Genomic DNA, 13,907 nt, shown 5'->3' on the forward strand with positions numbered 1-13,907 from the left:
CCAGTGCTTTTACTCATAATCTTTATTATCTCTGTCACCTATAGGAAGATCTTTGATTATCAAATCTTTACCTTGTCTCTGGCCCCAAATAGTGGCTGACAGACTTTATTTGAAAAATTCTGTAATTAATGCACTAATTGAAAATAAAATCTAAAGTCTGCATTGGAGATAAAATTTGTTATTGGATTTTCTTTCAAAATTATATTAAAAGCCAAATCATTATAATCTAACCAATTTACTAGTTCTGATAACCAGCTACGTTTATTGTTGTTAGTTATTTCTTGACTAGGCTTTTGATTGTGATAGATAATGATGATATTATTAAAAGATCAATATGCACCTGAAATACTTTGAAATCCTAAGAAATTGAGGATTTGAATTTTGAGGGACCTCAGATATTTTTCTTACTTTAACTACAAGTAGTAGTAAACTATTCTTTAAGTACATAGACTTTTATGAATTGAAATTTGACTCAGGAATTAAATTGATTCCCTCACAAGATGTGGGAACGCCAACAAGCATAATGCAGCAGACTAGTTGATAGTTATATAAGGAATGCAGAGAACAAAAATAATATTTACATTTATATCGTTAGGCTTATACATAAAAGAAAAATTGAATAGAAGACAAATGAAAATGATTATGTATGAATTTTAAGTTATTTTGCTTGAAGTCACCTACCATTTCTTGATAAAAGTGATAAACACCTGCATCTCACTGATGAGTATTCAACATGGTCTTATCTCCATATGTGTAATGAACAATACCACAAAATTTGAGTGAAGAATCTAAAATCATAAGGATGATTTCCACATTGGTTTTTACTCATGTTTCAAACTAAAAGATAATTAACATTTGATACCATCAGGAGTGATGATTTAATGTGTATCTCAACAAAAAAATGGGGAAACATTACTTCTCTTTTTCATGGTAATATTGTCTGTTATCTCAGGCAAAGTATTTTCAGGAATAACAAAGTGCAAAAATAGATTTTGATAAAGAACCTAAAACTGAGAACAAAAAGAGTTAACATATGTTTAGTAAATGTGCTTGCACCTTATTTCTTTAAGCTGTACAACAGCCCTTGGAGAAAGATACACATTATGAATCTGTTATATTAAATGCAAGAAAAGGGAGATGCAGAAAGAATAAGGAACTTATAAAGAATACCTGTCCCATAGCATCTTAAAAGGTGAAATTTATTTAGAATTGCAAAGACATAACAGTATTAGAAGGGTCAAAGGGGAAATCTGGGCAGATGAAATAAAATAAGCAAAGTAGAAAAGACTGAAAATTATTTTTATATTCAAGGAATGAATGGAAATTTGGTTAACTTACAATTGAAGATTTTATACAGTGTGAGAAAAACAAACATGGTTAAAAATAGTTAAGTAACTGCCCCTCAATCATTTAGAGGTATTACATTTTATTTACTTCTTTTTTTAAAAGATTTTTATTTATTTAGGAGAGACACAGAAAGAGAGGCAGAGACACAGAGAGAGGGAGGAGAAACAAGCTCCATGCAAGGAGCCTGATATGGGACTCGATCGTGGGAATCTGGGATCACGCCCTGAGCCAAAGGCAGACACTCAACCGCTGAGCTACCCAGGCGTCCCACATTTTGGTTACTTATTTAGGGGTATTATATTTTAAATTGCAATAGTTCGTGTTTCCATTGCATCCATTCAAACTTTTAAAATAGGTTTGTGGGATGCCTGCATAGCACAGTTGGTTAAGCCTCTGATTCTTGGTCTTGGCTCAGTTCCTGATCTCAGAACTATGAAATCAAGTCTCAGGTTGGGCTCAGCACTCAGCTTGGAGTTAAGACTCTCCTTCTGCTTTTCCCCTGGCCCCCTACTCTTTCTAACATAAATAAATAAATAAATAAATAAATAAATAAATAAATAAATAAATAAATATTTAAAGTAAAATAATTTTGTCATTGGACACTCTTACTCTTATTTCTCATCTATTCTAGCCACTCTTTAATATATTATAAGATAAATCTTCCATCCAAGAATTGGTTAGGAATTTTAAGCTTATTCCTAAGGGGGAATAAGATAAAAATTAATATGCTTATAAATGAAAATATTATTTGGAAATTTCTTTTTTGTCTAGAAAATTTAGGTAAAGAAAATATATGTGAAAATGTCCAGAAATTACTATGGCCAAAATGTCGGGGAGGTTTTAACAACAACAACAAAGTCATAGAATTTGTGACTACTTTTAGATTAGGGATATTGTTGAATCCAAAAGAGAGGCTGATGAGACTCATGAGCTCAGGTAACCCCAAATGAAAGTTAGAAATTTCCAATGATTTTGACCAAAACTGAGACTGAACAATATGTTAGGACTAGAGTGAACCTTAAATATTTACCCCTTCCTATGAACTGAAATTAAGTTCCTAATCATGTCAATGCTTGATTAGATTAGCATGGTACACAAACTGGAGTAGCCACCCTGAAAAACAGTATGGAAGGTCCCTAAAAAATTAAAAATAAAGCTATGCTATGATATGGGAATTTCACTACTAGGTAATTACCCAAAGAATACAAAAATACAGATTCAATGGGATACACAGACCCTGATGTTTATAACAGCATTATCAACAGCCAAATTATGAAGAAAGCACAAATGTTCATCAACTAATGAATAGATAGAGAAGTTGTAGTATGTGTGTGTGTGTATTATATATATATATATATATATATATATATATATATATATATATATAACTGTGTGTAGTTTGTGTATGTGTATTATATATATACATATATATAATATGTGTGAATGGATAGAGAAGTCATAGTGTGAAAGGATATAGTGTGTGTGTATATTTATATACATATATTATGTATGTGTGATTGGATAGAGAAGTTTTATAGTGTTGTGTATAATATACATATATATGGAATATTGCTCAACCATGAAAAAGAATGAAATATTGCCATTTGCAGTGATGTAGATAGAGCTAGAGAGTATTATGCTAAGTAAAAGAAGTCAGTCAGAGAAAGACAAATACCATATGACTTCACTCATATGTAGAATTTAAGAAAAATCCAGATGAACGCAGGGGTGAAAAAAGACAGAGAGAGACAGAAGCAAACCATAAAACAGACTCTTAAATATTCATAACTCAGACTGAGGGTTGATGGAGGGAAGGTGGGCAGGGGGATGGGTTAAACAAGGGATAGGGATTAATGAGTTCACTTGTTGTGATGAGCACCAGATGTTGTATGGAAATGTTAAATCACTGTATTGTACAGGCAGCCCGGGTGGCTCAATGGTTTAGCACCACTTCAGCCCAGCGTGTGATCCTGGAGACCCAGGATAAAGTCCCACATCAGGCTCCCTGCATGGAGCCTACTTCTCCCTCTGCCTGTGTCTGTGCCCCTCTCTTTCTCTCTGTGTCTCTCATGGATAAATAAATAAAATCTTAAAAAAAATCACTGTATAGTACACCTGAAACTAATATCACACTATATGTTAACTAACAGGAATTTAAATAAAAACTTGAAACTACAAAAAAAATTATCATGGTATAGAGGCAACCTTAAACTATTTCTTTACATAGATAAATATAAGTTATAAATGCAGGTATAGATTTAGAGGTATAGATATAATTGTATAGTTTTATACATAGATGAGTATATAGATGGTATACATAGATAGATGACATAGATATAGATCATCTGATACCTTAGGGAAATTTACCATACTTCAATAAGTGAAGAAATAAATAAATCCAAAATATATGTCAGGTAGTAGAATTCACTTTAGAATTAAAAAGATTTAAAATTTTAAGAGAGAGAGAAGCACATTAAAAGAACCAAGTAGAGGGATGCCTGGGTGACTCAGTCTGTTAAGTGTCCAACTCTTGATTTTGGCTAGGGTCATGATCTCAGGGTCATGAGATCCTCCCTCTCTCTCAAAATTCTCCCTCTTCCTCTGCCCCTCCCTCCACCTCTACTCATGCTTCCTCTCCCTAAAAAAAAAAAAAAGAAAGAAAGAAAGAAAGAAAGATTCAATAAGTTAAATGTAAGTTGTTGAATGGATTGAAAATACATTATACATAGCTTGAGAGACAATTAGAGATTTGTTATGGAGAACATATTTAAACTAACAAAGAGAATATATTGGCGTCAAACTGATGCACTGATGAAGAGACAAATTTAAAGCAATAGTAAGATTGACAGCTGAATTCTAAACAGAAAAAGGAAAGTAGGAAGACAAATATCCTCAAATTTCTGAAGAAAGAAAACTTTAGAGTACTTGACTAATGATTATATATTTCAAAAATGAGGAGGGGGCACCTGGGTGGTTCAGTTGACTATCTGACTCTTGATTTTGGCACAGGTCATGATCTCAAGGTCATGGGATCAAGCCTGGAGTCAGGCTCTGGGCTGGGCATGGAGCCTGCTTGGGATTCTCTCTCTGTCCCTCCCCACTGCCTTGCTCCCTTTAAAAAAAAAGGGGGGGGGGAATGTAGACATTTTCAGATAATCAAAACTGTAAATAATGAGTTACTAGCCTTTCATAACTAAAATATATAATAGAAATTATATCTAATCAGAAGCAAAATAATCCCAGAACATAGAAAAAGATGTAAGAAGAAATGAAGAGTAAACAAGATATATATCTTTATGTATAATTAAAAAATATAGAGTAAATTGGTTGTATATATAATTATTATAATAAATAATACAATATACATATATTGGGTAAATTTAAGCAAATTTTGGTCATAAAAACATGGAGGCAAATATATATCAATATGCATAAGCATACATGAAATTGCATTACAGAAAATCCTACCATAGTAGTACATGACTTGGAATAAGGATAATTGACCTCAAGCTTTCTGACATTCTTGCACTGAACTAGAAATAGTAAAAGTATTCATTTCTATTAGCAAGTCAACAAGGCATGCTGTGAACTTTAAGGCAGTGCTGTCCAATAGAACTTTCTGTGTTGCTGAAAATATTTTTTTTCCTAAAGATTTTATTTATTTATTTGAGAGAGAGAGAAAGAGAGTAAGCATGAGCAGAGGGGAGAGGGAGAGGGAGAAGCAAACTCCTCCTTGAGTAGGGAGCCCAGTGTGGGACTTGATCCTAGGACCCTGGGATCATGATATGAGCCAAAGGTAGACACTCAACCGACTGAGCCACTCAGGCACCCAAAATATTTTTGTCTGCATTTTCTAATATATGATATCCCACAGCCACATGTATCTATTGTGCAAATGAAATGTGGCTAATATAACTGAGGAACAAAATTTTTTTAAAAGATTTTATTTATTTATTCATGAAAGACACAGAGACAGAGAGAGTAAAAGACACAGGCAGAAGGAGAAGCAGGCTCCCTGCAGGGAGCCCCATGTGGGACTTGATCCTGGGATTCCAGGATCACACCCTGAGCCGAAGGCAGGTGTTCAACCACTGAGCCACCCAGGCATCCCACAAATTTTTATTTTAACTTAATTCTAATTGGTATAAATTGAACTTGATATATGTGGCTAGTGGCTACTCTGTTGGATGGTTGGATGGTGTGGTGTTGGGGTAACCTCTAAATGAATACAAAAATAATGGATATCATCCTGGAAGGTTGACAGAATGACTGTTAAGAAATATCTTTGTATTACATCTAATAACATGATGCTTTATATCTTATAGCAAACTTTGAAGTTAGTAAAATGGAAGTAGCATTTTCTTTCCCTTTCTTTCTTTTCTTTTCTTTCTTTTCTTTTCTTCTTTCTTTCTTTCTTTCTTTCTTTCTTTCTTTCTTCTTTCTTTCTTTCTTTCTTTCTTTCTTTCTTTCTTTCTTTCTTTCTTCTTTCTTTCTTTCTTTCTTTTCTTTCTTTCTTTCCTCTTTCTTTCTTTCTTTCTTTCTTTCTTTCTCTTTCTTTCTTTCTTTCTTTCTTTTTCTTTCTCTTTCTTTCTTCTTTCTTTTTTCCTGATGTATCTTTTTACTTTCTCCTTTCTCTGTTTCCTTATGTTTAGGAAAATCTATTTTAAGTAGAAAATAGGTTTGATTTCCAGGTGCCTATGTAGCTTAGTGGGTTAAGCATCTACTTTCAGGTCAGGTCATGATCTTAGAGTCTTGGGATCGAGCCCTGCTTCAGGCTCCCTACTCTGTGAGGAGTCTGCTTTTCCCTCTGTCCTTCCCCCCTCCCCCGCTCGTGATCTCTATCTCTCAATCAAATAAATAAAATGTTTAAAAAAGTAGTTTTGATTTCTAGTCCAATATGATATTCTAAGTCTTTTATATAGATTATTTAGTGTATTATATTTAATTATCGATACTTTAAGATCTAGATTTCTACTTACACGTTTACTTATGTAATAGTAAATTTTCACACTTTCAGGAGTAGTAGTAAAATGATTAAAGCTATAACTTTACCCTTTTAAGTTATTATTTTATAATCTTTAAATTTTTTAGTAAGTTTTCAAGAGATTTTCGTGATCATTCTCGATTACTATTTACTTCCACCTGTATACTCAGAACCACAAATCACTTTATTAGTGTTATGAACAATGAATATTTAGACAACTCACTTACATTTCAATCCTTTTTATTGTTTCCTTCAATTACAAGTTCCCCTCTGAGGTAATTGTCTTCCTAACTGGAGAAAACACTTCAGTATTTGTTTTAGCTTAGGTTTGCTTCATGTGGAGAGCTCTATAAAAGAAAATATTTTATAGTAGAAAGATAATCTTAAAGAAGTGTAGTAGGAAAAAAGTGTTTTTACAATGAAGGAGACAATTGAAGGAAAGAATCTAAGATAAAAATATGTAATAAGAGCTGTTCTAGGAGAGTAGGATCACTGGACACATTGTAATGACAGGTTGCAAAGGGACAATGTATATACGAAAGGCCATAAACTACACTGATCCAGAACCCATTTTTATTGGAATTACACAGAAATGGGAAGATCTATAGTGTCACTAGTTATCTTCTCTTATCTCAAGACTATTTGACTTTTTGGGATTTTTCTCATATGTACAAATTGGTATACACTGAGACTCTTTCAAATTAGTCTTACTTAGTCATTTTGCCCTTAAATACTTGTCCTGATTCATCTCTGTGATCCACCATGTTTCTCGATCAATTTGTCTTATCTATTTTCCCTTTCCCATTGGATTTGAGAGGCAATATGTAATACAATGTAATATATGTAAATGAATTTTAGGAGAAGAAATAAATTTACAAAAAGAAAATCATTGGTGACAAATAGGGTGCCTCTATTCCACTGAGGTAGAAAAAAAAAAAAGACAATCTCAATCTCTGTCTTTAGATCTAAGCATTTCCCCAGCCAACATAGGGGCAAAGGCAAAATGAGTCTCATCCAAGGAGAAGAGTAGGGGCTTTTCTGGCCATGATTAGCTGTCATTAATGACATACAGTCATAGCATTTCTGACTTTGGAATAGTTCTTTGGCTTGGTGCTATAACAACATGATGAATTCTGTAAGTATGAGATGGAAGGAATCCTCTGCAATTACAGAAAATATCATTGAATTACACATATGGAATGAGAGATTCCAAGTGTGGGAAAGGCAACTGTAAAAAATGCCACACCCGTGGCTGAGAGTATAAAAGTGCCCCAGTCTAGCAGATGACATTCAACATCAGAATCTTCTCACTGTCAGTCAGCTGAACTCACATCTCCTGCCAACATGTCCTACAGCTGCTGCTCTGGAAACTTCTCCTCCCGCTCCTTTGGGGGATACCTGCGCTACCCCAGCTCCTCCTGTGGCTCGTTCCACCGCAGCAACCTGGTCTACCGCACTGACGTCTGCTCTCCCAGCACTTGCCAGGTGGGCTCCTCCATCCACAGTGGCTGTCAGGAGACCTGCTGTGAACCTACCAGCTGCCAGACATCCTGTGTGGTGTCCAGACCTTGCCAGACATCCTGCTACCAGCCCGAGAACCTCCACGCTCTGCAGTCCCTGCCAGACGACTTGCTCTGGGTCTCTGGGTTTTGGGACCAGCAGCTGCCATTCCCTGGGCTATGGATCCAGAAGCTGCTACTCAGTGGGCTGTGGATCCAAGGGTTTCAGATCCCTGGGTTCTGGAGTCTGTGGCTTCCCTTCCCTGAGCTATGGATCCAGATTCTGCCGCCCAACCTTCTTCACCTCCAGGAGCTGCCAGTCATCCTGTTTCAGACCAACATGTGGATCTGGCTTCTATAGATCCACTTGTTGAGGGTCCAGGCATTTTGAGCAATATGTCTAACCTCTAAACAGAGAGTTTATCATCTTTATGATATTCAAGAAATACTATCCAGTCAACTTTCTTCCAGCCAGAAAGTATTGGCCAAAAAACTGTCCCTAACATATATTTAATCTTATTGGATGAATTTATAAAATTAGTGGAATTAATGAAATAAATTGTGAGATAAATTAATGGAATTTATGTTAATAAACATGAACTAATGTTAATGAATTAATGGGATTCTTATTGATATACTTTACTCAAAAGAATGATGAAAACATTTATGAATATAACGTAATAAACTCATTCTGGCTTCCAAATTTTTTGCTTATTTTATTGTTAGTTTCAATTGGGTAATTTTATTTTTTCTTTTGTTTTTTTGGAGGTATTCAAGTTAATGTTTACTAAGTCTCTGGGAACAAATTCTGGAAGTCTGATAGATTGATAAACTTGAACTAATTTATTTGAGGCTTTAGACACCTTTTTTCTCTAAAATTTTTATTTTGGAATTTTTTTGCATGCATAAATTGTATATGAACAATAACCTCAGAGAAATATAGAGCATGTTTACTCCAAAGGATATGGGACCTTCATGTTTGCTGACAAAAGGAAAATACATCTGATTCATCTTAGATTCATGGACAATTGGCCTGATCAGCTAGGTAGGGACCTGGAAGGGAGAATATTAGAAAGTCGGTACAAAGAAATCTGGTTTGTAGACATGTAGATAGACACATGCAGGTGGGCACAAAGTGTGATCTGTGTGTTTCTTCTTTTGCATCCACCATGGAAGAGGAATGAAACAATCAAGTAGATAAAATGACTCTGCCAGTTAATGTGAGCCTACCTTTGTCAGCTGTCCTTATGATGCAGATAAGCTGAACAAGAAACCACCGAAGCTATGGATGGGTCCATTATCATAAGCTCCTACTTACAAGGCTGATATAATTAATGCCACCTCTGAATATCCAATCTTGGCAATGGAGGCTAATGCTAAAATCCCAGCATAATTTTAGTACTCAAGACCAACTGGCTGCTTGGTTATACAAGTTGTATGTGGTCCTCTTCTGCCCTGGAAAGTTCAGTGTTCTTTCTCAAATGTATAGATATGTATTTAGAGTATGAGTTTGCTTCTTATGCTTACCTCAGCAGCACCATTATTCAGGAGTTAATGAATACCTTGTTCTACCAGCATGGACTGCTCACAATGTAGCATCCACTCAGGAAATCTGCTTCATAGTAGAGAGAGTATAAGTGAGATCCACAGGCTTATCAAAAAACCCACACCACTCTGAAGCTGCCTGTCTGATGGTACATTGGATTGGTCTACTGACTGTAAAGTTGAAGTATTAGCATGGAGGCTCTATCCTCAAAAGATTGGGCTCCAAATATCCACCTTTCACTTCTAAAGACCCATTTAAGAACTTTGTGCTTCCTATTTCTGTAGCTGGAATTTTAAAGTCTGCTGCCCAAAGGCAGACTTGCTGAGGAACACTTCAAATCTCACTGAACTACAACTACAGCTGCTGCCTGAGCACTTTGGGCTCCTTGTTTTCAGAAACCAAAAGGAAAAAAAAAAAGGAGTTGTCATCTATCCGAGGGGAGGTGATTATGATTAGTAGAAAGTGGTAGGGTTGCTGTTACACAATGAAGGAAAGGGAAATACCTGTGAAGCTCAGTTGATCTCCTTGAGTGGGTCTTGGAACCTTCCATCCAACTGTGAACATAACTTGCTGAATGCAGCAACTCTAGCAAGAAAAAGGTACAGTTACCAGGATTCATACTTCTAAGGAATGAGGTTTGGGTACAACCACCAAGAAATCCACCATGACCACCAGAGGTGGTAACTAAGGATGAGACAAATCTCTAATGGATAGTGAAGGAGGGAGATGGTGAGCAGCAGCTGCAGCTCCAAGACCAAATGCAGGGACGGGGACCGTGTTTCATGCCACTGGCACCGCCCTTTTATAGTTCCCCTGCAAAAAGAGCCATAGCCGAGCCATGAAGAATCTCTTTCCTGACAAGTTGACCCTGAAGGTGCAACCAGTGAACTGGAACAGGTACAGATCTGCACTGGAATGCACATCACATCTCTTCACAAAAGGAATGGCTGCTTGGTTGTGACAAGGGAGGCCAGCAGACAGGCTTTCTGTGTTGGCTTCTTTGGACTCTGCCTCAGCTTTTAAGCCAAGGTTAAGTTCTCTTCGTGGCAGTTCCTGGTCAGTGACTAGAACCAGTGGTAGAATGGCTTTTTTCATTCTACTCTTACAAACTTTTTTTCTTCTATCCGTGTCTTGGTGCTTGCTTCCTAGAGAATACAATTAGTAAATAGTATGTCTAATCTTTCTTGGAATTGTTTCCACCTAAGATTGTTTTCCTTCAGCCCTCCAAAAATCTGTTAGTATTTATTTCAGTGCAAATTTATCTGACATAGTGAACCCATTGGAAATTAATACTCAGTTATTGTACTATTCAAAAGAAAATGAAGAGTGATAAAATAAGGCTATTATATATATACATATATATATATTTTTTTTTTTTGAGAAAAAGAGAGAGGTGGGGGAGGCAGAGGAAGATGGAGAGGGAGAATCTTAAGCAGACAGTATAGAGCCTGATGGGGGTCTTAATCTCATGACCCTGAGATCATGACCTGAGTTGAAATCAAGAGTTGCTTAACCAACTGAGCCATACAGGGACACCTATTTTATATTTTTGGAGGAAATTACAGGAAAGGAAATGACTTTGAAAATGCACAAAATTCATTCAGACTGAGCAGTAGAGAGGCTGAGTTGTTCTAGGAGGAGGCCCCAGATTCTTTAAAAATTTGGATAATGTAAAATTAAAATATGTGATAGTATTTGTTTTAAATGTCATTTAGATTAAAAGATCCATTAGGCTAAAAGTAGGTAGAAGAGATCATTGAAATCCCTGTCTCTTCATTTCCTTTTTCTAGATAACTACATTGTCACCATCATCTCTGCTCCCTCTTCAAATGGTCTGAGTCAAACTTTTCTTGTGACTCCACCTCTGTTTAGTCTTTTTGAATCTCTTTGCCTTTAAATGTTTGACTCCTTCCTATTTCTAGCCACATTCCATTATGTGTTATTTTTCTTCCTTCTATTGGATGTGAGAAGTGCTATAAAATATGTGATAGATGGAGAATAAATTTGGAGAATGTAAATCAGTGGTGACAAGTGGAATCAATCACTAGAAGTATCCTTATAAGAAATAAAGCTATGTCACTTAGCACTTGACATAGTAGAAAAGTGACAGAAAGTATCCTGGAGCAAAGCAGGAATTGATATACATGGAGTCATAGCCAGCGAGAGAAGAAGAGGCTTTCCTGGCCATAGAAGGTTGAGGATTACTGACAAATAGTTCTGGAATTACTGAGATAGGAATGATCATTGCATTCATTGTATCCATAAGGACAACAGGTAAGAAGTTAGTCAACTGCAATGACAGAGAAGGTTAATGAATTACACAAATGCAGAAGAGGATGCACAGATGATATGAGAGGACTGTATCTGTAACTGTGTCATATCAACTGATGAGTATGTAAAATATCTAGTGCACAAAATCATCTTAAAATCTCAGAATTTTCTCACGGTGACTAATCAGAACTCTTATCTCCTGCCAACACGTCCCACAGTTGCTGCTCTAGAAAATTCTCCTTCCAGTTCCTGGGGGGGCGGGGGGAGGAAGTGTCCTGAGCTACCTACCCAGGCTCCTCCTGTGGCTCTTACCTTCAAAATCTGGTCTACAACACTGACCTCTGCTCTCCCAGCACCTGTCATCTGGGATCCTCTCTCTATAGTGACTGTCAGGAGACCTGCTGTGAGCCCACCAGCTGCTAAGCATCCTATGTGGTGTCCAGCCTCTATCAGACATTCTGCTGCCACCCAAGGGTCTCCATGCTCTGCAGTCCCTGCCAGTCAATTTATATTGTATCTATGGGTCCAACACCAGCCTCTCTCTAGGTTATGGATCGAGAAGCTGCTATTCATGGGACTGTCGATCCAGTGGTAGATTACAGTCTGTGGCTTCTCTTTCCTGAGCTATGGATCCAATTTCTGCCACCCAACTGACTTTGCTTGTAGTAGCCACCAGGGATTTGTTGCCAACCTACCTATCTATCTGGCTTCTGCTAATCAACTTGTTGAGTTCTAGTACATTTATGCAAAGTTATCAAAATGCCTACTCAGAGTTTCATCATGCTCATCATTTCCAGGGGTAACTGTCTTAAACTTTGATCACCAGTTCCTTACCCAATTTCTTTCCATCAAGCATAGTCTAACAGACTGATTCTTGCATCTTTTTGATTTAATGACTTAACTCCAAAACACGTGTAATATCAGCATTATGGATGCAGTTCATGCTAATTTATTTCCTGCTCCAAATAGATAAAAAGTTGAATGATTATAATCCAATAAACTAATTTATTCTGCAATATTTTATGTTTTTGTTTATACATTATTGAGTAGAATTTTTGTTAAGTTTGATTGGACAGGTTTAAAAAAGCTCAGTATGCATCTCAGAGTAAATTTTGGAAGTCTAAAACTTGTGAATTTGATATAATTATTTTTTAAAAAAAATGTTATTTATTTATTCATGAGAGACACCTAAACAGAGTCAGAGACATAGGAAGAGGGAGAAACAGGCTCCCTGCAGGGACCCCAATGCAGGACTCAATACCCAGAGGCTGGGATCATGCCCTAAGCTGAAGGCAGATGCTAAACCGCTGAGGCACCCAGGCATTCCATGAATTTGATATAATTTCTTTGGACTATGGATATTTTTCTTATTCAAACTATAGTTATTGGGCATTCATATTTTTTTAGTTTTAGAGTCTAATGGAGAAGGTCTGAGAATTAGGATATATTTTGAATCCTTCAAAAATGATGTGGGTTTTACCTATGTGGACAGAGGGAATGTGATTATGAAGTTGACAGATTCTTCAGGAATTCTGTGAACAAGAATGATATTTAGCCTTATATAGTTAATATAGTAAAGGAAAGAAAACTAAAAGCCACTCTAAAAATTCATATTAACCTTAAATGAACTCTAATGAGTTTAACTAAATCTTATTGTTAAAAATGGCCCGACTCACACATCCATTGATATATGTCTAACATAATACACTTTTTTTAATGTATGGAAAGAATGCGTGTGATTCCTTATCAATGCTTTACTAAAGCTCAAACTAAATATAGGTGAAAAAAAAAAGCACTTTATAGCAACAGACCTATTTATTTTAGACCTCACTATAAAGTTGGGGACAATATATGTTTACTTTTTTGGTAATTTTCTCAGCTTTTGCAGACCAAGTACTTAAACTTGTATAAGACTAAGATAAATAGCAGGTTACTAAGGAATAAAAACAAATTACAAAAAGACATTATCCCTAAATAGTGCTATAATCAAGGTTCAAAGAATATCTTACTCATTATTTCCTTCGACCCTCAAATAGATCTATGACAAAGACTCCTTTCAAAATTCAGATTTGCTTGTTTGCTTAGAGACAGAGGGAGAGGAAGAAAGAATCTTAAGCAGGCTACACACCCAACACAGAGCCTGATGCAGGACTCTATTTCACAACCTTGAGATTATGACCTGAGCCAAAATCAAAAGTTGGATGCTTGAACAAGTGAGCCACCCAATGCATCCAGGTTATTTTAAATAGAAGGAAAGGAA

General features: G+C 36.1%; 1 protein-coding gene across 1 annotated transcript; it reads left to right on the forward strand.

The window, feature by feature from the left end:
* Positions 1 to 7,624: 7,624 nt before the first annotated feature.
* LOC129502096 (keratin-associated protein 13-1-like) lies at positions 7,625 to 8,533 on the forward strand. The gene is given in 2 exon segments (XM_055313537.1): positions 7,625 to 7,921; positions 7,923 to 8,533. Coding segments are annotated over 2 exon segments (528 nt in total). The 5' UTR covers positions 7,625 to 7,675; the 3' UTR covers positions 8,205 to 8,533.
* The last annotated feature ends 5,374 nt before the right edge of the window (positions 8,534 to 13,907 follow it).

Source organism: Nyctereutes procyonoides, unplaced genomic scaffold (genome assembly GCF_905146905.1).
Source record: "Nyctereutes procyonoides isolate TBG_1078 unplaced genomic scaffold, NYPRO_anot_genome, whole genome shotgun sequence".
NCBI lineage: Eukaryota > Metazoa > Chordata > Mammalia > Carnivora > Canidae > Nyctereutes > Nyctereutes procyonoides.